Source organism: Rattus rattus, chromosome 1 (assembly GCF_011064425.1).
Source record: "Rattus rattus isolate New Zealand chromosome 1, Rrattus_CSIRO_v1, whole genome shotgun sequence".
Classification (NCBI taxonomy): domain Eukaryota; kingdom Metazoa; phylum Chordata; class Mammalia; order Rodentia; family Muridae; genus Rattus; species Rattus rattus.
The window spans coordinates 264,843,687-264,870,683 of record NC_046154.1 but is presented as its reverse complement, the minus strand read 5'-3'; the positions used below and the strand labels follow the sequence as shown (position 1 = coordinate 264,870,683).

At 39.6% G+C, this 26,997-nt stretch overlaps 1 protein-coding gene across 1 annotated transcript; it reads right to left on the bottom strand.

Moving 5' to 3' along the window:
• Window positions 1-1,358: 1,358 nt before the first annotated feature.
• LOC116890319 (submandibular gland protein C-like) lies at window positions 1,359-18,502 on the bottom strand. Its single transcript, XM_032891004.1, has 11 exons — window positions 18,436-18,502; window positions 15,331-15,462; window positions 14,739-14,909; window positions 10,691-10,861; window positions 9,664-9,756; window positions 7,570-7,659; window positions 6,474-6,647; window positions 6,044-6,106; window positions 2,215-2,337; window positions 1,603-1,782; window positions 1,359-1,516 (listed from the first exon to the last, which is right to left on the bottom strand). The coding sequence occupies exons 1-11, from the start codon at window positions 18,485-18,487 to the stop codon at window positions 1,359-1,361; spliced, it is 1,407 nt and encodes a 468-aa protein (XP_032746895.1). The 5' UTR covers window positions 18,488-18,502.
• Between the last annotated feature and the right edge of the window lie 8,495 nt (window positions 18,503-26,997).

Sequence of the window (26,997 nt, the reverse complement as noted above, 5' to 3'; positions counted from 1 at the left end):
GTGGCTAAATTAAAAAACTCAGGTGACAGCAGATGCTGGTGAAGATGTGGAGAAAGAGGAATACTCCTGCATTGTTGGTGGGATTGCAGACTGGAACAACCATTCTGGAAATCAGTCTGGAGGTTCCTCAGAAAATTGGACATTGAACTACCTGAGGAACCAGCTATACCTCTCTTGGGTATATACCCAAAAGATGCTCTAACATATAACAAAGACACATGCTCCATTATGTTCATAGCAGCCTTATTTATAATAGCCAGAAGCTGGAAAGAACCCAGATGCCCTTCAACAGAGGAATGGATACAGAAAATGTGGTACATCTACACAATGGAGTACTACTCAGCTATCAACAACAATGATTTCATGAAATTCATAGGCAAATGGAATGAACTAGAAAATATCATCCTGAATGAGCTAACCCAAGCACAGAAAAACACACTTGGTATGCACTCATTAAAACTTGTTCTTACTAAACTCTAACTTTTCTTTACAAAAAAGAGAGATACTAATTCACAACACACGTCTCAACAACAAAAAAATGAAGCCTGACTATCTGAACTCATGGCAACAAATAGGGAATGCAAAACTCAGTGTCTCTTGAGTACTTCCATGAAATGACAATTGAATAAAATCAGCAACAAAGGATAATATTTTCAATTTTATTAGTTTGAAATATGTGATGGCTATAAAATTTTATACCCAAAGATGAGAGCAACTAAAATACAACAATTTTATTACTATACGACAAAGCCATTTTTTAGCAGATTAAGAGTCAATCCTGAGAGAAAGTCAACCTTATTACAAAATGACATTATCATTTGATTATTAGGTTTCTCACTGCAGCCATATATTGAACCTAATATCCTGTTCCAATGAATAGTAAATTTTTTCTGAATGCTCATTCCAGAAGGTGTAAGGGGCCTTTTTCTTTACTAATTTCCAAGAGTGAAAGTTATCAAATTGAATGAGCAGTCACAAATATTATCTTAACAATTTGTAGAATTCCTATGATATTGCAAAAACAGATGAACATGGCTATGCCTCTCCAAAACATATCTGCAAAAATCACCCAGCCAATCAACTCTACATCCAGGATATAAAGATTGAGCCAAACACTAACCACTGTAGCAGAGTCCAAATCACTTTAGAAAGAAGACAAATAAGGAAACAGACAACAGCCCTGGCTCTTTACATGCCAGTGGAAGATAAAAGACTTCTACCTGATCATAACTAAGTAGATAATCATTCCAAAGCCTGAGTTGATTGCAAATTATGAATATGAATGCTAATTATTTTCATCATTGCTTTAAAAGTAGATTTCAAAAATTATTTTCCAAATGAGAAATGACTCTAAATATCTAAGCCACAGAAGAAGCTCCAGATAGGGTCTTGCCAGCACAGGTAACTCTGCCACTACCACCAAGGTCAGCAGGTTCATTTTGGTCAGAAGGTCCAGCACCGATAGAAACATTACTTCTTACACTACTTTCAGACTCAGAAGACAAATGATGGCTCCCTGAGGGAAAATCAAACATGATTAGAACAATTATGAAGGAAGATATTTGCTGGGACATTTTAGGAATGGAATGCAGGTCGAGATACCTGAGTCACTCGTATTTCCAGTATCCAAGCTTCCAGCACCAAAAAAGTCACTGTTATTCTCTCCATCCCCCTCATGTCCATTAAACCTAGGTACTTGTTTATCCTCCAGATTCCCATCATCTCCTGAATCTGTGGAGACTACAGCTGAGGAACTTGGCCCACTTACTTTATTGGAGTCACCTGGCAAAGGCAAAATAACAATCACAAGGATGACATTAGCTATGCATTCTTCTTCATGTCTATTCTGTGTGGGGACCAGGATGATCACAGTTAGATTATTAGAGATCCTAGGATAACTAGAGATCTTAAAACTGTGTCAGCCTTTTCACTCAAAGTCTATACCACCATGACCCAGGACCAAAAGAGTTCATTTTAACCAAAATGACTCCAAACAACAACAACAACAACATTTACTTTTCATTTCTCTGTTGACGAATCATCACTAAACCAAAGAGATTCAAATTGCGAATCTGAATTTCATCTCAATTTTCCTTTCATTTTGTAATACGTCCATAACCATACAATGAGAACATGTGTTTCCTCCATAGGAAATGTAAAACAAATATGAGTTTTAGGCAGGATATCCATACAAAGAAGTGCAGGACAGAATACCTGAACCACTCAGATTTTCTTCATTGGAGATTGCAGACTCTGCAGACAGACCACTAGTGTCTACAGTCTTGTCATTTCTACCAGAAGCAGGTGCTGGTTGATCCTGCAGCATGAGACCATTGCCTAAATTTGTGGAGAGTTCAGGGGATGAGAGGAGACTCAGGTTATGTGCATGGAATTCTTTCTTCCATTCACAGTTCAGCCAGACTATTACACAGTTGTTGGTAGACTATATTTGGCAAAATGATCAAAAGATACATCCTGATAAAATATCTGACAAGAAACATCCAGGTTTTAGCTTATCAGAAAAATCTTCCACATTCACAACAATCAATTTAGACCATTGACCAACCAAAACAATGTCCTGCACTATACCAATCCTCTACCAAAGCATCAGACCCTACAACTGGAAAAGAAGCAAACCAAACAAACTGAAAGAAACCAAACCAAAACAAAACACAGCAGCTACCAATAAAGCAAGGATTTGGAAGTTCAGCATTCACAGCGTTCTGTTTCAAATACTGAGAAGAACACGGCCTGGTGGAAGGAGTATGCCCTAGCCACATCCCTGAAAGTCATCGGTCCAATTACAGAATTCAAGGCTGGGTCACAGAATTCCTTTCATTAAACACTCTGCACGGAATCCCTTCTTCCACTCACAGTTCAGACAGGCTATGTCAGTGTTGTTGGCAGATTATACTCGGCAAAGTTGATCCACAGACCTCTCCTCATAAAATACTTGACAAGAGATATCCAGATTTTATCTTGTCAGAGAAATCTTCTTCCATGGTCAGTTAGATCAATGTTATTCATGGGCTTGACCTATACCATTGACCAACCACAACACTGTCCTGAACTTTCCCAGTTCTCTACCGAGACACCCAGATTCTACAACTGGGGTAAAATATGATACAAAACAAAAAAGGACAGCTGCTAATAAAATAGAGATTGGGAAGTTCTGCTTTCAGTGCCACGTGGGTGACTCTTCCCTACATGAGACACTGGGAACACTGCTTGTCTGTCCAAGTACCTCTGTGAAGGCCTCTATGAATTACTTTTTTTCATTCCCTCTTCAAGAGGCTTGACAACTGGAGAGGCTAAGATGATATTTTCAGAATATTGGTCAATCTTTCAATATTCATTCTTAGTTTCCAACAAATAAGCAATCTGTTCCTAACCAACTGTCCAACCGTAGTCTATACCTTTTAGGCCATGGTTCTTTGTTCTCACAAACACTGACTTGACAAAATGTACAGCTATCACACTACGTGCTATGTCCTTTTATCATTTGCTTTTGTCACAGCAAGAACTTCAAATGGAAATTGCAAGTTCCAATTTAGCTCAGCCCTTACTGCAGCAACGACCAAGTAAAATACACTGAATTCCATCTCACTCAGAGAAATGCAGTCATCTGAACTACTGACTGCATTTGCATCTCACTGGTTCACACAACTGAGGCAGATTGTCTGACCCTCTGTACGCATCTCTTCTTCCAAAACTACATTGGCACGTTCCCTTGTCTGTCTCTTCATCTTAGGGATGTATCCTGATTGATTCTGGATTGACAATCTAAGACAGTAAAACTTCAATAACATCACTCAAAGATTTGGGTCTATGGAGAGAAATATCAACACTCTAGCGACTGTAACTGAATTATGGAGATCCACTCAATTCATGCTTACTGATTAGTCCCCACTAAACCAAAGTAATTCAAAGTTCAAATCTGAATTTAATTTCCACCTCGTTTTCATTTTCTAGCATATCCACAATCATACGATGAGAGTATGTGTTTCCTCCATAGGAATTTTGAAGCACAATAAATGTTATAGTCAGGATATCTACTTAAAGAAATGCAGGTCGAGACACCTCCTTTACTGGAGGTTGCAGAGACTGTAGACGAACTGCTGGTATCTACGCTCTGATTTTGTCTACCAGTGGGAGCGTGGACTACGGCCTCATTTCCTGACTCTGAAGAGAGCCGATTTGATGGTTGCTCCCTCAACCCACTTCTTCCACTTGAGGTTCTTGGGAAAGGGAAAATCAAAAGCACAGCAATGATTCAAATACGAATCAGATTTCAGATCCTCGCTGTGAATACGCATCAGTCTTCAGATCCTCGCTGTGTGGGGACATGTTTGTTCGTAGTGTGATTACTGGAGACCATGGGTTATCAAGAGCCCTTTGAATTGCCTGGTCCAGTTCTTCAAGGTCTATACAAACTAAGACAATCTGTCCATCTGACCCTTTCTAATGACAATACTGTTAATATCCCGGATAAAGATAAGATGACTTGAATGTGTTTCAAATTATTAGGACCACACAACTTACCAGAGTTTGTATGCCCTAGCCTCATTACTGAGTGTCATTACACTAAAGTTCCAAAAGAATTAGGTCTTGCCCTTGGTCCTTTCCCCAAATTTCTATTTGGCATATTCTCTGTACATAATCCCTTCTTTCACTCATAGTTCAGACTATTAAAGGTCTTGACAGACTATATTATGTATAGGTGGTCATAACACCTGATTATGAATTATCTGACATGAAACATGCCCAGACACTTCATTGTCAGAGAGTTCTTTTTCCATATTCACTAAGAATGTTGACCCAGATTGATAACTAACCCCATCTCTGTCCTTCATTTTAGTAGTCCTCTATGAAGGCACCTAGGCTTTACAAGTGGTGAATAACACAATGGCTAATACAGCAAATATGGAAGTGTGACCTAATTCAACTTTGACTGCCACATACTACCTGAGCCACTGGTATTGGTCCTTGGTTTTTGAAATAATCTTCTCAAATAATTTATTAATTAGCAATGTTCTTTGTTCATGCTATATGGCTGTCAGCTATAGAAGAGGAAATGACTTTCATCAAAAAATATTTAATTCTGTATTCTGACAAACTAAAAGTCACCCCTGACCATAGGATACTATATCAGCTACCGCCTTTTAGACAACGTGTCTCTTTTCTCACAAATGCTGACTTTACAGAAAGTTCAGTATCTAAACTAAATCTAGCCTTGCTTTTTTTTTCTTCTCACGCAAAACAGGACAGGGTGATCTCTGTAAGGAAAACTACTGGGTCCGTCCCTGTTTCTTTCCTTTCCCTCAAGAGAGAAGAGCAAGGTGGCCTCTCTGAGAAACATCAAACAGATTAATTTATTCCCCAGATCATATGCAACAATATCTAAGTTTCAAAAGATCCTAGGTGAGACAATACCAATGATCTACACTTGCCCTGAATACAGAACGTCCAGCATAGGTTATACTCAGAGGACATAATTTAACAATATTTGCAAGTTCAAGTTTCACTCTATGCTTCTCTCGGCAATGGCCATATCACACAACTTGGAATGTTTGTTTGCAGCAAAACACAATGCTCTAAACTCCTGAGTGTATCTAAACCTCGCTGTTCTGTACTGCTTAGGTAAACTGCTCGATCCACTGCCAACATCACTCCTCCTTCTGAGACCAAACTTAAACTTAACTTTCTATCAAAGTCTACAAAACACAACCAAAAAATGCAATATGTTTGTCTCCATCGAAAAACATGTAACAACTGTTACTTCCCTTTGATGGAACATGAAAATGCAAGTTGTGAAACAATGAATTTTAAGCCATTTGAGATTCTCAGAAGGATCTACTTTAGTACAGGTCTGAAAAATTGCATCATCCCTCAGCCTCATAGGTCCAGTTCCAGTAGACTCCTGTCCAGTCACTTCTTGCCTTTCCATTCCTTTTAGTAAATATTCTGCACCAAATCCCATCAGTCCATGATTTTCAACCACTTCTTTTATTCACAGTTCACCCACACATCGTAAGTAGCCTACCTGACCCTCTGCCACGACCTCTGCTGCTTCCAGTTTTTGTACTGCTACCGCCTTTGCCACTACCTGCAGAAAGCATGTCATGGGAAGCATTGTCATATGAAGACCACAAGACTCCAATAAATGTAAAAGCAAAGGGAAGAGAAAAACCTCCAGCACTTTTACTTCATTTTTCAGCATTATTAATTCTATCTTTACTAAAATCATTAATAACCAGGTCAAGTTTTAACTCCAATCTTCTTCCTCCACTTTGTTCAGAATAGAATACTAAGTGTTACCTCCCAGTATAAAAGCAAAATAAAAGGAATAAAGAAATCTAAAATTAAAGTCCCTGATCTTCCTATTCACGTTAAACTAAAATAGTACCCTCAAATAGTATAGAAAGATATTTGAAACTCTGTGACTCCCTAGGAGCAGAGACTTGGCAGAATACCTTGCAATCTCAAAATATCTTTAATGAGAGCAAAAAGAGAATGCTCTTCTTTCTGCGCAGTTGTGGAAGATTCACTTTTTCCAACACGGGGTGCAGCAGAAGCATCTGAATTAGTGTTTACACTCGCAGCGCCATCAAAACCAAGCCTAAGTGCATCGTTTGAGTTATCGTTACCTGCAGAATATAAAAAGAACGTCACAGAAGATAGCGAATCCTTTCTGAACTTCCATACATTACACATGAAAACTGGAAAACAACACCTAAACCACCAAAAGCGTATCCTCCACAACAAATTACCTGACTCTAAGTGTTTTTCTAGTAAAAGCGTTGCCAACAAAAGAATTCAAGCTACAAATTGCACAACCAACACTAGAGTCTTTCTTCATGTGTTTGAGCTACAAACCTGCAGTTCCCATGGCAAGTAACAACAACAAAAACATAAAACCTTATTAAAAGTGGCTCTCTGCTTATTTTTTCTTCTAACTGGAAAAAAAGTTGATTCTGTAAATGCTCTACATCGAATGTTTTCTACCACTCACATTTCAGCTACATTATCAGAAGGTTTTTCACAAACTGCATTATAAAAACATGATCAAAATATATGATCATAAAATATCTGAAGAAGACGAAGACAACGAAGCAGAAGGAGGAGGAGGAAGAAGAAGAGGAGGAGAAAAGAAGCAGGCGGAGGAGGAGGAGGAGAAGGAGGAGAAGGAGGAGGAGGAGGAGGAGGAGGAGGAGGAGGAGGAAGAGGAAGAAGAAGAAGAAGAAGAAGAAGAACAAGAACAAGAACAAGAACAAGAACAAGAACAAGAATAAGAACAAGAACAAGAAGAACAAGAAGAAGAACAAGAACAAGAAGATATCAACTACTACTACCACCACCACCACCATCTTCATTGCCAGAGAAATCTGTGGTGTTCACTAATACCAATTTTTAAACAGACACATGACATATCACAACTAATCCCTTTACTCTTAATGGTCCTTTAAAAGGTGCCAAGAACTTCCATTCGGATAATATCCAGCTGCCAGCAAAGGTTTGGAACCTCTGAACAATTTATAGTTGATGACCACACACTGACAACGTGACTACCTGAGCCACTGGCTTTAGTCGGGTTGCTGTCAAATATTCGCTCCAATTCTCCTGAAAATGAATTACCTGAATGTGCATTAGGCCTGTCAGCTGTAGGAAGGAAAAGGGATTTTATCACAGCACAGGACAAAAGTTAAATATTCATACTTTGTAGTGACACAAATTTAAATTCATCACCAGAACATGCAATAATACATAGATTACCAGGTTTTCCACAAATTTTCTACGTTTCCACCAAAAATGATTTGGCAGAAAGAACAGCATCCAACCTAGATCCATCCTTCGTGCTCATCATGGAAAAGAGAACAGTGTGGTCTCACCTTGGAAAGTCTGAATGAGATCAATTTAGCCATTTTGCCCTATCAGTAACAATTAGAGTTCAAAAGGTTCTAGGTGAGACTATACCTCTTGTCAACACAGAACTGAGCACAGATTCCCAAGTCCTTTTATCATTGGTTATTGTCACAGCATGAACTTCAAACAAAAACCTCAACCTCAAATTTAGCTCAGCCCTTATTCAGCAATGACCAGGTAAGTACACTGACCTCCCTCTCATTTAGAGAATTGTAATGACCTAAACTGTGACTGCATTTACATCTGCCTGGCTCCCACTGCTGAGGCAGATTGTCTGACCCTCTCTACAGGAATCTTGCCTTCTTTCAATGCTACATTGACCTGTTCCCTTATGTTTCTCTTCATTTAGGAATGAACCAAGACCAGGATTGACACTCTGAGACACTAACATTTCTATGAAATCACCTTAAATATTTTGGTCTGTGGAGAGAAACATCAACATTCTGAGTTCTGTAACTGGATTGTATATAGCGAGCCGTTTCATGTAAGATTACTGATTAATCCTCACTAAACCAAAGTGATTCAAAGATCCAATCTGGAATTTAATTTCAACATGTTTCTTTTCATTGTCTAACACAACCACAAACACACAATGAGAGCATGTGTTTCCTCTGTAGGAAATTAGAACAAAATATGATTTAATGTATAGGCCGAATAACCATGGAAAGGAACGCATGGAAACCTGAGTCACTCATACGTCCTTCATCAGAGGTTGCAGAGGCTGTGGATGGACTGCAAATACTTACATCCTACTCAGTTCTACCAAGTGCAACTGCTTGTTGACCCTGGAATGTCACAGAGTCTCCTGAATGTAAAGACTCCATCTGACAGATGCAGTCTACAGTTTTCTCTTGATTCAAAGCAAAGGTACAATCATAACCAAAAAGATGACAGCCTAGGCATCCGGATAATAACTGCATCATGAAAGAAAAGTGTCTTCATAACTTGATTCCTAGAGATCACAGGCTATCAACTGTCCAGGGAACGATGTGACGCATTTTTATTATGGCCTATACAATCCAGCAAAATATCCATGCAGCCCTTTTTAATCACAAAGCTGTAAAAGTAGTTTCTCTCCCTTTTACAGGAAATATAAATCTGAGATAACTAGATGAAGAGGAGGAATAAAAGGAGGAAGACAAGAAGGAAGAGGAGAAAGAGGCAGAAAGAAAAAGGATTAGAAGAGGAGGCAGAGGACAAAGAGGTGGAGGAAGAGAAGGAAGAGGAGAAGAAAGAGGAAGAATTTTGAACCTATTGATAATTCTCAGAAAAACCCAGCCTAATAGAGAGGGCATGCCACAGTGTCCACACTGACAATCATGTGTCTACTTCAGAAGACCTCAGGACTGTCCCTTTCTCCTGATCATAAAGTTCTGTTCTGTAAATCCCAAGGTGAATGCCTTCTTATACTCAAAGTTCTGCCTGAATATCAGGAGGTATTTGACAGACTGTATTATGAAAACGTGATCAAAAATATATGATCATAAAATGTCTGACAGGAAACACAACCACAATCTTCATTTCCAAAGAAATATTCTTTCACTTGTACTATGATCAATATCAGCACGATTGGCCCCAGATTCATGATCTACCAGATGACTTTCCATGTTCTTAACAGCCTTCGAACAAGGCACCTAGATTTTATAACTTGGTAACATTCAGCTGCCAACAAACAGGAGTTTTGAACCTCAGCACAATTCAGGTTTGACCACCACACACTGACCCCTGTCATGTGACTACCTGAGCCACTGGTTTCAGTCGGGGACTCGTTCCCTAGGTTTTGTGATTCTTCCAATAAGGGATCAGGACTTGACTGTTCCCTAGGTGTGGGAGCTGCAGGAGGGAAAGGGATTTTATTAGAATACAGGACAAAAGTTGAATATTGTGCCAAATTTAAAGTCACCACCACACCGTGTGATAATACATAAGCTACTCGCCCTTCTTCACAAAATTTCTGCTCTACCAAAAACTGACTTGGTACAAAGAACAACATCTAAACACGATCCAGCCTTCTCTCTTTGTCCTCACCCAAACTGAACATTGTCATCTCACCATGGAAAGTCTGAATGAGAGAAATTTAGCTATTTCACCATATTAGTATCAGTTAAAGTTCAAAAGGCCCTAGGTGAGACTACACCTCTTGTCAACACACCAGAACTGAACACAGATTCCAGATGTCCTTTTATCATTTGTTATTGTCACGGCATGAACGTCTAACAGAGTTTTCCATTTCAAATTTAGCACAGCCCTTCCTTCAGTAGTGGCCAAGTAAAATACACTGCATTCCATCCCATTCAGAGAAATGCAATCATCTAAACTATTGACTGCATTTTCATCTCATGGCTTGACAACACTGAGCAAATTTTCTGATCCTCTGCAGATCTCTCCTGCTTCAATACTGCATTGGCCTGTTTCCTTGTTTCTCTCTTCATCTTATGGATGTACCTGATGAAGCTCAGGATTGACAATCTAAGACAGTTAAATTTCATTATTATCACATCAAATATTTAAATCTGTGGAGAGAAACAGCAACACTATAAGGACCTTGGCTGAATTATAGAGATCCATTCAACTCATGACTACTGATGAATCCTCACTAAACCAAAGTGATTCAAAATTTAAATCTGAATTTGATTTCAACCTTGCTTTCATTTTCTAACACATCTACAACCACATGATGTGAGCACGTGTTTTCTCCATAGGAACTTTGAAACACAATAAATGTTCTAGGCAGGATATCTAGTAAAAGAAATGCAGGTCAAGATACCTCCGTCATTGGAGGTTGCAGAGCCTGTAGACGACAAGTTACTATCTACATTCTGCTTTGGTGTACTAGATGCAGTTGCTTGTGGCCCCTGGGCTGTAGGATCATCTCCTGGCTCGGCGGAGGAATCATTTGTTGAATGCACACTCAGCTTACTGCTTCCACTTGCGGCTCCTGGGAAAGGTAAAATCATAAGCACAACAGTGATTTGAGTGTGCATCAGTGCTCAGATCTGCACTGTGTGGGGACACGTTTGCTCACAGTGTGATTACTGGAGATGATGTGGTATCAAGAGTGCTTAGAATCATATGGTTCAATTCATCAAGGACTATACAAAGACACCCTGACCATCACTAATGACAAAACTGGAAAAATGAATTCTCTGTTTTAAATAGAGGACAAAAATCCAAAATAAGTCCAATGAGTTTTAAATCTGTTTCAAATACTGAGAAGAACACGGCCTGGTGGAAGGAGTATGCCCTAGCCACATCCCTGAAAGTCATCGGTCCAACTACAGAATTCAAGGCTGGGTCACAGAATTCCTTTCATTAAATGCTCTGCACGGAATCCCTTCTTCCACTCACAGTTCAGACAGGCTATGTCAGTGTTCTTGGCAGATTATATTTGGCAAACTTGATCCAAAGACCTCTCCTCATAAAATACTTGACAAGAGATATCCAGATTTTATCTTGTCAGAGAAATCTTCTTCCATGGTCAGTAAGATCAATGTTATTCATGGGCTTGACCTATACCATTGACCAACCACAACACTGTCCTGAACTTTCCCAGTTCTCTACCAAAACACTCAGATTCTACAACTGGGGTAAAATACGATACAAAACAAAAGAGGACAGCTGCCAATAAAAGAGAGATTGGGAAGTTCTGCTTTGAGTGCCACGTGGGTGACTCTTCCCTACACGAGACACTGGGAACACTGCTTGTCTGTCCAAGTAGCTCTGTGAAGGCCTCCATGAATTTCTTTTTTTCACTCCCTCTTCAAGAGGCTTGACAACTGGTGAGGCTAAGATGATATTATCAGAATATTGGTCAATCTTTCAATATTCTTTCTTTGTTTCCAAAAAATAAGCAATCTGCTCCTAACCACCTGTCCCACCACAGTCTACTACCTTTTGCAACGACCAAGTAAAATACACTGGATTCCATCTCACTCAGAGAAATGCAGTCATCTGAACTACTGACTGCATTTGCATCTCACTGGTTCTCACTGCTGAGGCAGATTGTCTGACCCTCTGTACGCGTCTCTTCTTCCAAAACTACATTGGCACATTCCCTTGTCTGTCTCTTCATCTTAGGGATGTATCCTGATTAATTCTGGATTGAAAATCTAAGACAGTAAAACTTCAATAACATCACCTCAAAGATTTGGGTCTATGGAGAGAAACATCAACACTCTAGCGACTGTAACTGAATTATGGAGATCCATTCAGTTCATGGTTACTGATTAGTCCCCACTAAACCAAAGTAATTCAAAGTTCAAATCTGAATTTAATTTCCACCTCATTTTCATTTTCTAGCATATCCACAATCATACAATGAGAGTATGTGTTTTCTCCATAGGAATTTTGAAGCACAATAAATGTTATAGTCAGGATATCCACTTAAGGAAATGCAGGTCGAGATACCTCCTTTACTGGAGGTTGCAGAGACCGTAGACGAACTGCTGGTATCTACGCTCTGATTTTGTCTACCAGTGGGAGCATGGACTATGGCCTCATTTCCTGACTCTGAAGAGAGCCGATTTGATGGTTGCTCCCTCAACCCACTTCTTCCACTTGAGGTTCTTGGGAAAGGGAAAATCAAAAGCATAGCAATGATTCAAATATGCATCAGTTTTCAGATCCTCGCTGTGAATATGCATCAGTCTTCAGATCCTCGCTGTGTGGGGACATGTTTGTTCATAGTGTGATTACTGGAGACCATGGGTTATCAAGAGCCCTTTGAATTGCCTGGTCCAGTTCTTCAAGGTCTATACAAACTAAGACAATCTGTCCATCGGACCCTTTCTAATTGCAATACTGTGAATATCCCGGATAAAGATAAGATGACTTGAATGTGTTTCAAATCATTAGGACCACACAACTTACCAGAGTTTGTATGCCCTAGCCTCATTACTGAGTGTCATTACACTAAAGTTCCAAAAGAATTCGGTCTTGCCCTTGGTCCTTTCCCCAAATTTCTATTTGGCATATTCTCTGCACATAATCCCTTCTTTCACTCATAGTTCAATCAGACTATTAAAGGTTGTTGACAGACTATACTATGTATAGGTGGTCATAACACCTGATCATGACTTATCTGACATGAAACATGCCCAGACTCTTCATTGTCAGAGAATTCTTTTTCATATTCACTAAGAATCTTGACCCAGATTGATAACTAACCCCATCTCTGTCCTTCATTTTACTATTCCTCTATGAAGGCACCTAGGCTTTACAAGTGGTGAATAACACAATGGCTAATACAGCAAATATGGAAGTGTGACATAATTCAACTTTGACTGCCACATACTACCTGAGCCACTGGTATTGGTCCTTGGTTTTTGAAATAATCTTCTCAAATAATTTATTAATTAGCAATGTTCTTTGTTCATGCTATATGGCTGTCAGCTATAGAAGGGGAAATGAATTTCATCAAAAAATATTTAATTCTGTATTCTGACAAATTAAAAGTCACCCCTGGTCATAGGATACTATATCAGCTACCGCCTTTTAGACAACGTGTCTCTTTTCTCACAAATGCTGACTTTACAGAAAGTTCAGTATCTAAACTAAATCTAGCCTTGCTTTTTTTTTTTCTTCTCACCCAAAACAGAACAGGGTGATCTCTGTAAGGAAAACTACTGGATCTGTCCCTGTTTCTTTCCTTTCCCTCAAGAGAGAAGAGCAAGGTGGCCTCTCTGAGAAACATCAAACAGATTAATTTATTCCCCAGATCATATGCCACAATATCTAAGTTTCAAAAGATCCTAGATGAGACAATACCAATGATCTACACTTGCTCTGAATACAGATAGCCACAGAATGTCCAGCATAGGCTATACTCAGAGGACATAATTTAACAATATTTGCAAGTTCAAGTTTCACTCTATGCTTCTCTCAGCAATGGCCATATCACACAACTTGGAATGTTTTGTTTTCAGCAAAACACAATGCTCTAAAATCTTTAGTGTATCGAAACCTCGCTGTTCTGTACTGCTGAGGTAAACTGCTCGATCCACTGCCCACATCACTCCTCCTTCTGAGACCAAACTTAAACTTAACTTTCTATCAAAGTCTACACAACACACACAAAAAATGCAATATGTTTGTCTCCATCGAAAAACATGTACCAACTGTTCTTTCCTTTGTTGGAACATGAAAATGCAAGTTATGAAACAATGAATTTTAAGCCATTTGAGATTCTCAGAAGGATCTACTTTAGTACAGGTTTGAAAAATTGCATCATCCCTGAGCCTCATAGGTCCAGTTCCAGTAGAATCCTGTCCAGTCAGTTCTTGCCTTTCCATTCCTTTCAGTAAATATTCTGCACCAAATCCCATCAGTCCATGATTTTCAACCACTTCTTTTATTCACAGTTCACCCACACATCTTAAGTAGCCTACCTGACCCTCTGCCACGACCTCTGCCTCTTCCAGTTTCTGCACTGCTACCGCCTTTGACACTACCTGCAGAAAGCATGTCATAGGAAGCATTGTCATATGAAGACCACAAGACTCCAATCATTGTAAAAGCAAAGGGAAGAGAAAAACCTCCAGCACTTTTACTTCATTTTTCAGCATTATTAATTCTATCTTTACTAAAATCATTAATAACCAGGTCAAGTTTTAACTCCAATCTTCTTCCTCCACTATGTTCAAAATAGAATACTAAGTGTTACCTCCCAGTATAAAAGCAAAATAAAAGGAATAAAGAAATCTAAAATTAAAGTCCTGATCTTCCTATTCACGTTAAACTAGAACAGTACCCTCACATAGTATAAAAAGATATTTGAAACTCTGTGACTCCCTAGGAGCTGAGACTTGGCAGAATACCTGGTAAGTTCAACAAAGATTTAACGATGGCAACAAGAGAACGCTCTTTCTGCGGAGTTGTGGAAGATCCACTTCTTCCAACACGGGGTGCAGCAGAAGCATCTAAATTAGTGTTTACACTCGCAGCTCCATCAAAACCAAACCTAAGTGCATCGTTTGAGTTCTCTTTACCTGCAGAATATAAAAAGAACGTCACAGAAGATAGCGAAACCTTTCTGAACTCCCATACATTACACACGAACACTGGAAAACAATACCTAAACCACCAAAAGCGTATCCTCCACAACAAATTACCTGACTCTAAGTGTTTTTCTAGTAAAAGCATTGCCAACAAACGAATTCAAGCTACAAATTGCACAGCCAACCGCAGAGTCTTTCTTCACGTGTTTGAGCTACAAACCTGCCGTTCCCATGGCAAGTAACAACAACAAAAACATAAAACCTTATTAAAAGTGGCTCTCTGCTTATTAGTGCTTGAAAAAAAAGACCTTTTTTTAAGACCTTTTTTTTTCACAAGTTAATTAATTTAAATTATCTAAGCATAAGTCTTCATTGGAAAGCAACAGTGACCAGATCCAATGACTACAGTTACCTCCAGCAGACACACTGTCGTCTTTGTTCCCACCAGAATTCTTGGCACTCAGAGTCTTTTTACCAGCTACCAAAACTCCCAATCCAAAGTGTGAGGAGGTACCGAGGCGAGCTCTACCTCTGACACTTGTAGCTGTTTGAAACAACAACAATATGGTCATGACAGAATGGGCACATCTTGACTTTTCCCCTTCCATAAAGATGAAAAGAAAAATATAGGAAATTGAAATGTTTTGAGGGTCAATAAACAATGACTGAATGAATAAATAAGGGCATGCATGCCTTTTGTCTTGTCTCAATAATGTCCATCAGCTTTCTTGATCTGGTGACAGACATGCCTCAGCTTTGTCAAGCTTTCTGATGTTTTACTGGTTCCTGCCAACATCTACATCTTCTAAGGCCAATGACTCCATGTCAGAAAATACTCAGAGTCACAGAATCAACCCTTGTTTCCTTCACTGCCTTTGCTTTCCAAAGTTAAGGATCTATGTAGCTACTCATCTGCAAGTCTACCTTCTTCTAGCTTTTCCTTTTGTCCCTAAAGAAGATTACACTGAGAATAATAAAAACCCAATCATTAGCATTGTAACTGTCACAGAGAAAGAGAGCTGGAAAATTTTCTATTCTGCATGACAAATCAATAAAAACAAACACCACTTAAATGATTTTCCCAAAGTCCACAATAGACCAAAGATGGCATTTCTTTCTTCCAGACACAAGGCCCTTCAGAACAGAGTCATTATACTGCTGCTCTCTTCTGGACAATAGCATGGTCTTTAATTCTAAGCAGACAAATTTGAAATCTTTTTCATTAATTTATCCAACGTTAAATCCATATCCACCTAAGACCAGGTACCAACCACAAACCTTTATTTTGCTAATAAATGTAATGTTCTGAGCCCAAATTGATCATGGTTTTCCAACATGAATTCTAGGCTTATGATCTGATACTAACCAAAGTTCTGGAAATTGGGACTACTTCTGAAATACATGGGACTCAAAGCACACAGACTTCGACAGGCATATATTAAGACAAACAGCAAAGCGGTCCCATTAAACAGAAAACTCCCCTCACATGTTCTGATATAATTTGTATTGATTGACACCTGAAAGTGCAAAGAAGCATATTGAGTCAAACGCCAGAAAGAAGTGGCTTACAGATGGGGTTCCAGTACCATGTAAGTGTCTTTCAAGAAGACTAAGACACTATTGTTTTCTGTGTGACGTCAATTACTGGCAATTATGAACTATCAGAAATGTAGTTTGCAGTTAAGAATCTGTCCCTGGGTTCCTTCCAGGCTTCTGGAGATGCCATAAATACCATACTTGAATTCTTGCCTCTTTGACTTGCCTACTAGCTAGAACCCTCACAGCCTCATCTGAGATGTGTATTCCTGCCAGACGAATGAGCTTAAATAGCCTGGGTCAGTGGTGTTGCCATCTGAGTATCTGTAAGCAGTTAAAGGAAGCGGACCAGCAGACATTGCCCTTCCACAACACAGACATTGTGTTAAATTGCAGCAGCCAGAAGAGAGAGCCACCACCAGGACTGATAAGACCTCCAGAGAGCTTCTCTAGAAAAGAGAGATGTGCACTCAAGTTAAAAATCTCAGTATGAACTGAGCACCCACTCTCCCTTAGTCACAGTTTATGGCTTTGGGAAAACAGGGAAATCCCAGGACAACCTATCTTGAGGAGTTCAGATCAAGGGTGGGGATAGAAAGGAGGAGCAGGGCAGCATCAACACAAACCTAAAAGGGTGTTCTCTGTTTCTTTGTGTAGGTAATCTTGCAAATTAAAGACCAATTTTTCAGAGATCCTCACCTTTTGGTGTATTGAAAAACAATCCCTCCTTTTTAAAAAAGTAAGAACAGAAATAGTATAATGTGTTTAAAGACAATAAATTACTTTTACTTCAACTCTTATTTAAAGTTTACTATGAACAACCCCTCTTTATATGTGATAACTAATATTCCAATACTAATTCATTGTTTTGGATCTTTCTTAATTAATAAAATTCCCTCACGTGATTAGGGGAAGCATTGGCCCGTTATACCTAAAGCCACACTATTCCAGGTCAACCCAGTCTTTAAAATGCAGAGGCCAGCAAAACTCACCAGTTAATATTGGTGAATACATTACTTCTTTTTCCCATAACAGCCTTGACCTAAAAGTTCCCAATCTAAATTTTACCTGACTTTATTTTCCCTAATATTTTCTTAGTAATGTATTAGTTATAAATGAGAATAAAAAATGATCGAATTTATTTTATTTTAGTGAGAATGAAGAATGGACTAAAAAATATAAGAAATATATATACACATGTTATCAGATCTGTATTTTATTATATACTATGTGGCTACATATATAAAGATATATGGTTTTATATACATGTGTGTGTGTAAGTGTGTGTGTGTAAGTGTGTGTGTGTGAGTGTGTGTGTATGTGTGAGTGTGTGCATGTGTGCGTGAGTGGGTGTGTGTGTAAGTGTGTGTGTGTGTGTGTAGTTTTAGCTATAACTAACACTTTCCTATTTATCCAGGACCTTTAATTTTTTTCTTCTTTCCGTAAAGTCATGACTGGTGAAACCATATTAATCTTATTTTGATTAACTATCAAACTATTGCTTGTTATTTTTTATTTTGTTCAATTTTTTAATTTATCATAATGCTTTCTATAAGTCTGGCTTTTTAAAATATCCAAGAAATTGGTTAGTTTACTAAATGTTTTACCTGTGAAATTTTGTTTGAGTGATGGACTGATCCTTTTAGAAGTGAAGTGATTTGTGAATACAGCAATTGTCAGTGTAGCATTCTAGACTTAATGGAAACGTAAATTCAAAACATAGTTATCAACACATACACTGTGCTGAGAATGAGTAACGAACCTTAAGGCTGGCACATACACACACACACACACACACACACACACACACACACACACACACACCTCTAAGATCACCTGGGATTGCATAAGTAACATCTGCTGTAATAAAAACACAGCATTCCTGTATACCACTGTACTCTGTAGCACATGGAGGAAGCAGAGAACACTGAACGTTAAATACACATGCATTCACTAAGTTAAAGGGGCTCAAATTCTTTACCTTTGCAAACGGTGCAGAGCACCACGGCCAGGTACAGAAGTATCAGCTTCATGGTGATGATCTGGGACCTAAGCGTAGAGACTGCGTGCCGGAGAACCAGGCCCATCGTGGAAACTCTAGCCCGAGTATTTATAGGCCATCTCAACATTGGCTCTGGTCAGCAGTTGGAGTGACAAACCCGGTGGTGACAGCACAGGTAAACATTGCAGCAAGGCAAAGGCAATCTCATATGCATCAGGTTAGTATCCAATTTCTCTGACATCTTCAGCCTTGGTCCAAGTCCAGTTTATGCCAAACCCACAATATGCCTTCTTGCCACCCTGTGCAAATAGCAATGCCAGGAACTAAAAGCCCAAGGATTAAACCTCGAATATGCTGAGGACATGCCTTGATCAGTAGCCTGTCCATCATCACAGATGTCTTCATGCTTCAAGGAATTCAAATATTATGATATATTAAAATTGTCCTTCTTTTGACAATTAAATGTATTTTAAACATTGGCTAACCTTGAAACAAAGAGCCCTTTGCCTTGGCTAACTAATATGAAATAGTTATTTCTTCAGAGATAGACAGACAATCATCATCTAGGTACAGGCATACTGCAATACAGGGAGGTATCGCTGCTACAGCTCTAACTTTATTACTGAGACATTCCCAATACTTGAATTACACATCTTTCCCATGCACTTCACGATCAGACATACACATAAGCAGAAATATCTAGAAACATTGACATGAGAAAAAAAAGTGTTTTAGGAGAGAAATAAGATGAAATAGAAAACCATTTTAAGGGCTGAACATCTGTACCAAGTTCAAGTTTGAGTGCAGGGTGAAGGCTGTTTCATGCTGAATGGCATAGGGCAAGAAAAATCAAGATGTCTTTCATGCTACCCAATGGATGTGAACCCGGGAGAGCCAGACACACAGCTCCAGTGCTTCTCATTGATACCCAGTTACTACCAAGAAACCTGCAGAAGCTAAAGAAGAGAGAAGAGTTTTATTATTCCTAGAAAATTAGCAAATTTGTGTGAGATGATAAAAACATAGACCAACTTCCTCTTTCTTTACATTTATGATACCATTGGGAAATTATGTACCCCTTCCTCAACCTACCAAAGATTAAAATACTTAAAATCTTCTCTATCTCTTTAGGGTAACACATGCACTGAGAGCCAGGTGAGTTTCCCCTCTGGGTCACAAACATGGCGATTGAGTGCACTTGATTCATTAGTGGTAGAGCGAAGGCCTACTTCATACCAGTGAAGGAGAGCTCTGATTTCAGAACTGGAGAAATGGCTTAGTGGGCAAAGTGCTCAACGTGTATACCTGTGAACAGGACTTTGCATACCCAAAATCCAAGTAAATGCCACATGACCATGGCACCAGCTTCTCATTAGAGCGTTTAGAAGGTAGAGAAGGAGGATGCCTAGAGCAAGTTGGGTAGTCCCATGATTAACTAAGAGACCCTATTCAGATGAATAAGGTGGAGAACATTCGGGAAAGACCACCTTAAATCCCCAAACACACAAGTGTATCCACACACAAGGAAATATGCATAAGCATGTGCACACACAGCACACATACAGACACACAAAGGGAAGGAAAATGACTTCATAAGGCTTCCAAACAACAGTTATAATTTTTTCAGTAATTAACAACTAAAAGCTTTAAAGATGGAGAGGGGATATTTCCAAGGAAGGGAAAAATCATATCTAAGAGGGAACATTGCTCATTGAGGCATAAGACTCAAATTAACCACTACCATTTTATTCTGCAGTTCTCTTTGTAATACGTGACTTTGTCATAGAGGGGACTTGATGTCAGAAGTCTCATTTTTATATCACCATTCCGGTGCAATTATTCTCTTATGAGCTTAAGAGGTGGCTGAGATAAACAGAAGGATAGAATGACTCACAATTTCTCTGGGGACTGAAAGGAGATATGAGGCATAATCTGTCGGCTCCACTCAAGAACAAACCTAGAGAGTGCGGAACCAAGAGAACACAAACAGCAGGATCTCATGCCTGGACAGTGGGAAGAAGATAAGAATTGGGCATGTCAACGAGGGAAGGATTCAAGGTGGTAATCGCATCATGGACAAAGTCAAATTTGATGACAAATATTCTATGTCTTACAAAGGCTTGCTTCCTGCTTTTCTAGTTTGAGTATCCCACATTCTCCAGTAGCTTTCATCCATCCTCCTAACACCAGCAACACCTGCTTCTCTTCTGTGGTCAGTCATCACCATTATTGGCTTCCATTTACCCTCACTTTCCTTAGGTTCTCCACACATTAGGAAGTTCCAAACAAGGCTTTAATTAAATTCTTTCCTTTCTTCTACCTCAGTCCTGCAAATGAGCATGGTTGGATACGGTCATACACTGAAATAAACTTCCTCACCATGTGTGAACATGGAATATAATGGGGCAATTCCAGCCCCTACCCACTTTGCTCTGGTGTTCTTCTAGTTAATGTTCACTGCCAGCATCCAGCACCTTTCTAGTCATTCCTCAGAGTTGACCATCTTGCTTTCAATTATTTTTGGAAAATGGATGTTATCAGAAGGAAAGCTACAAGTTTCCACTCATCAACTGACGTTTGTACCTGAACTCTACCTGTGCTGTGTTAGTTCACATAAACTCCTGCATCAGGACCTGAGATTTGAACCAGGGACGTTTGGTCTGCACTTCTTTCATTTCCAACTCTGACACTAAGATAGTCCTCTTTTGGTCCTCTTTTGGATGATTATTAACACATCCCACTCTTATGCAAGGTTTATTTTTACTTTGTTCATATTTCAAGGCACCTATGATGGAGATCATTATAAGGGCAAAGGTATCTACATATAAGTTTATACTTTTGATTTCTAATAAATGTTAGTAGCATTGTTAAAGACTTTTTGGAGGATGTAGACTCATTTTGGTCAAGAGTTTCCAATTGAGTCAGATTGGTTTTACAAGGATCTTTGAGGACTTTCAAATGTTTCACAATATGATAGCATAATATGAAACTATGATACGTATCTTAAAGGAATGCCCATCAAGAAGAACAATAGGCAAATGACATTTTCGTGATTCAAAAGGATGTGGCTTGAGTCTATACACTTAGCACTGTATTTCCAGAGAAAGTCAACTGTTGGGAACACAAAAGCTTCAGTGTGGGCAAGGCGGTGTGTTTATATAACAAGGCCTGTTCCAAAAGGAAATGTGGGACATCTTAAACAACATCTGCCTGGGCTGTAGAACAAGAAGTTCTCTATTGCCATACACAGTATGATCTAAAATCTGAAGGGCGAATTTCTCGTTAGAAATGTGTTATTATATGAAAAGTCTTATTCCGGAAGAAGTGAAAATTAAATTAAAAATTTGAGAAACTATTCACTAAGCTCATGCAATTATGTGAAACCTAAATAGTATTTAGCATTCTATAGACAATATAATCTTCATAGTGATACAACACATCCAATTCCATTTTAACACTGTCTTACACTGATATTTAGAGGGCTTGGGAGATTGACAATATGGAGGTGGACTTCTAGGGCATGTTCAGAGCTTCTGTTCCCTACCACTTCAGGTCTCTGTAGTATATTTAACAGTGGTGAGGCCCCTTACCCACATCACTCAAAAACTCACTCCTACTCTGTTTGCAAACTCACTTGCCTTTCATCCCAGTTAGACCTTTGCTAAATGCTCTGCCATTTTCTAAATTTACTGACCATCTTAAGGCTAGCTCATTTTCGGCATTTACAGATGATCTTGACTAGTCTGTTCTCTGCTCCTGTCTTCCTAAGGCTAGCCCATTCTCTGCTCCCATCTTCCTAAGGCTAGCCCATTCTCTGCTCTTTCCTCCTAAGGCTAGTCCATTCTCAACTCCTATATTCCTAAGGCTAGTCCATTCTCACCTCCTGTTCTCCTAAGGCTAGCCCACCCTCTGCACATGTCCTCTTTTCTTCTGAATAAAGATATTTTCTGCACTTTGTCTTCTAAATGTGTCTTGCATATTAGTGTCTCTACCAAAATAAACAGACAGAAAATACAGGATATGGAAATCACTTTCGTTAGGCTACCAAAATGTAACCCTATTTGGACAGAGTAGTATTATTAAGAGGGAATTAAACCCAAATGAGGGTGTTAAGGGTTGGTCTTTCTGCAATGTACTGGTCGTGTTAATCAGTTTGACTTAGAAGACACGCACAAGCCCAGGGAAGAGAGATGCTGGGATTGCGGTGTTCTCTTAGAGCCTTAGAAGGGATGAACCCTGACAAGCCGCTGGACCCAGACTTCCTGCAACAGAACGGTGCAAAACCACATTTCTATTGTTTACGTCTTCCAGTCTGTGGCTGTAACATTCTTAATGAATAAATATAGACAGCTTCACAAGACACGAGCTGTACAAACCCACTTCTGAGCCCATTATCATCTCTCTCTCCCTCTCTCTCTCTCTCCTCTCTCTCTCTCTCTCTCTCTCTCTCTCTCTCTCTCTCTCTCTCTCTCTCCCCCCTGCTTTTTATTATGTGGTCATTCTTCTTTCATACAATACATCCCATGGCAGCCTTCCCTCCGTCCACTCTTCCCAGTCCCCTCTGCTGTCATTCTCCCTCCTCCATCCCCTACCCCCAGCCACTGCGCCTCAGTTTCATGTCACAAAAAAGAAAAGAAAAGAAAAACAAATGAACAAAAAACAAAACAAAACAACAACAACAGGCCTCCCAGAGGGGACTCAGAGAACTGTGAGATGAGGAGGAAGGATTGCAGGAGCAAAAACAGTTGAGCACACCAGGAGAGCATGGCCCATAGAATCATTAAATCCACAATGTTCTTTGAGGTTTCCATCCACGTTCAAAAATGCCAGGAAGTATTTCCACTTGTATGCTTTATGAGGGGCTCAAACCAATATGTCAAAAATCCAGCAATTTGCTGAGCCACACCCAGCATGTTTCTCTGCTTTTCACACTGAGCAATGCACGACATTTTGCATTCAAACCTTCATTTATCTTGCATGCACAACCTTAATCGGTATTTTTAAACCAAATAAAGCATGCTGTAGTGACATAACAGTAGCTTATTTGTTACCCACAATCCTTTTACTCATGAACTTGTAACCTCTGTCAGGCTAAAGGCCAGAGAGTAAAACTCAGAGACCACTTTCAGTCTATAGGGACAACTTTATTTTAGAACAAGTAAATAGGATATTTTATTCTTAATTTGGAGCTGTGCATGAATAAGAATTTTTTTAAATGTGTAACCAAAAGAATTATTTCATAAGCAAACATCCATGAAACTAAGGCAAGAAAGAGAAGATTAAAGGACACAGGATGGCACATTAAATGCTTCCAACTATCAGAAGGCTTTTTAGGAGATGCTGTGAAAACCCTTTTAAGGATGATGACAGTCATGAAGGCATTGAAGTTTAGCTGTGAACTGAGACTAGAAAAGTCTCTAATGTTCACAGACAGGAACAAGCGATCAGTGACGCATACCCAACTGTTATACTGTGGCATCACTGCAGAGGGTGGCACAGAGACAAACTCAAAAAGGTAGGAGCAACTCTTCCAAGAACAAACCTGCCAAGCCACAGCACAGTGCAGAACTATAGACTGGACCCACTGGGCACCCACGATCTGCAGGACACACCCTTACTGTGAATTTCTCAGTAAAGTTACTTTCTCTTTTCTCTTTGACAGGGTGATGTCAGAAACCCCTGTTTAGAAGAACATCCAGTTGTATGAACCATTCAAGCCTCAAAATCAACAGGACAATATAAGATGCATACCATCTCTTCCTACAGTCAAAATGCCACAGAAAGTGGAAAGCTGCAGGAGAGATACACCAAGTCACTTGTAAAGCCAAAACTATCAGAATAACAGCTAGTCTATTAGCGTAAAGTCTTAAGTTAGAAGAACGTGGGACTATATATTTCAAATACCAGAACTGCCAAACCAGATCACTATGCCCAATAGTCACCCTCAAATTTAAAGAATAAATAAAGACCTTCTAAGGTAACCACAGGTGAAAGAATTCATGATCATTTAGTTGGGATTGCAGAAGATACCTAAATAAATACTTAATATAGACAGGAGAGATTAGCAAAATCACAAGGGCATAGGGAAAAGTGAATCTCACTAGAAACAGATAAATAGGAACTAATCCAGCATTAGAAAAGCACAAACACAAGGAACTAGGGCATGCTTTTCTGTCATAACCCTGTGTATAAATGGTCCAACTCTCTAATTAAATGGCAGGGACTATTTCATTGGATTAGAAAGCACAACCCAGCACATGTGTATACAGGTGTCTCCACTAAAGAGTGGGTAACTGTCTTCCCCTAAATAAACCATATAGATTTCTCTCCAGACTTCCAAGATTGTTCAGCTGGCCAAGGAATGTAACTTGCACAAAGTTGGATGTCAGATTGTGTCACAAGGAGAATCACCGACTCAAACAAGCAAAATCAGTAATTTTCTGAGCCACAGTAAACTTGCTGAGAATAATAATCCCATGCTCTTACCCAAGCCACAGGGACATGAGGAAGACTAAGTGATGACAATGCTGACCCCCTCTGAAATGTAATAATAACTTTAGGAAGTCCTATGATGGGACCTTCTAGCTCCCAGAGAAAGGGGGGATAAAGACCAGATCTTTCATGTTCAGACTCCTTCATGAAGAACCTGAGCTATGGAAAATTCAAATTAACTAACAGGCCTGTAACTAGCAGCAGTTTCCAGGCTACCCCGCAAAAGAACCCGTGTCTAACATCAGTTTCCAGGTTATTCCCCAAGAAATTTACACCCCAAGGTTAAAAGCCTGCCCCTGACACTTCACTTCCTAACAAACACCAATCAAAAAACAAAACAAAACAACAAAAACCTAACCAAACAAACAAAAAACAAAAACAGAAGTTAAGTTTATAGTTTAGCTTCCAACATGAGCCAATTATGTTAAATGCCATGATGCTCCACCTTCCCCAAATCAGATGTGTACCAGGCTAGATACCCTTTTCTTGCCTCCATAAATAGTTTCCTAAAACTCAGGGATCTACCTTCCTGCTGTGTTGGGATTGATGGGGAGCCCAAGCTCAAGCTTCACTAAAAAGGAAGGACTGAAGGAACTGAAGGGGTTTGCAACCCCATAAGAATGACAATATCAACTAACCAGATCCCCCAGAGCTCCCAGGGACTAAACCACCAACCAAAGAGTACACATGGAGGGACCCATGGCTCCAGCTGAATATGTAGGAGAGAACGGCCTTGTTGGGCATCAAAGGGAGGAGAGGCCCTTGGTCCTGGGAAGGCTCAATGCCAGGGCAGTGAAGTAAGAGTGGGTGAGTGGGTAGGTGGGTGGGTGAGTGGGTGGGTGGGAGAGTACCTTCATAGAAGCACGGGGAGGGAGGAAGGGATAGGGTGTTTCTGGAGGGGAAACAGGGAGGGGAGATAACATTTGAAATGTAAATAAATAAAATATCAAATTAAAGAAAGATACTAACTATTACATCAAAATTGGCTCCTTGGTGGTCTTTTGGGGTTCACAAACATTTCCTGACACAACTGCTCTCGCTCATTCCTACTTCAGGAGCTCAGCCCACCACTCAGGTAACTCAATAGAACATTGGTTCTGCAGATGAGCTTCAAGGTTTGAAACGCTCTCCTCTTATCCATAAACATAAAGTTCCAAAGTCACTTTAGGACTGAGGGAAAAGTGGTCCTCTCCTGCACCTGTAAATAACTACATTTGCACATTCACCTCCAACCTTACACATTTAATATTTGTATATTTAACTTTTTAACTTCCTCACATTACTCAAGAAATTTGGAAGCCCAGAGCCTCACTAACCATTTTTTTTTCTTTTTTCTTTTTCTCGAAGCTGGGGACCGAACCCAGGGCCTTGTGCTTGCTAGGCAAGCGCTCTACCACTGCTCACTAACCATTTTTAAATCTTGACATGTCAAAGAAAAAGAAGAAAGACTAATTCTTTTGCCAATGTAGACTTACCAGGAAGGTATTTTTCCCGGGGAGTTTATTATTTTTTAAGATTTAATTTTATTTTATATTTGTGTATGCTTGTACATAGAGGTTAGAGAAGGTCCAAGCCCCCAGAGTAGTGAGCAGCCTGGTGTACATGCAGGCAACTCAGCTCTAGTTGTCTGAAAAGACATAAAGAGACTTTAACTCACCCTGCATTGGTGGGACCTCTGAGATTTCCCCCTTTGACCCTTCCATATTAACATATCTACTGGTGTCAATTGTGTTCTGGTGTTCTGGTGTTGGTTAGGCAACCACATTGCTGTGGTTATCCCCTTATGATAATAAGTGTAGCTTCCCTATCATTTCTAGAAGACATGAGCATATAGCAGACTTCCCGGTCCTTGGGCTCTGAAAAGTATTTCACTCATTCTTCCGTAATGCTCCTTGTACAATTTTTTCAATTAGTGACCAATGGGAAGGGTACAGCCCATTGTGAGTGGTGCCATCCCTGGGCAGAGGCCCTAGGTTCTATAAGAAAAAATGATGAAGAAGCCAGAGGAAGCAAACCAATAAACAACACTCCTTCATGGCCTCTGCATTA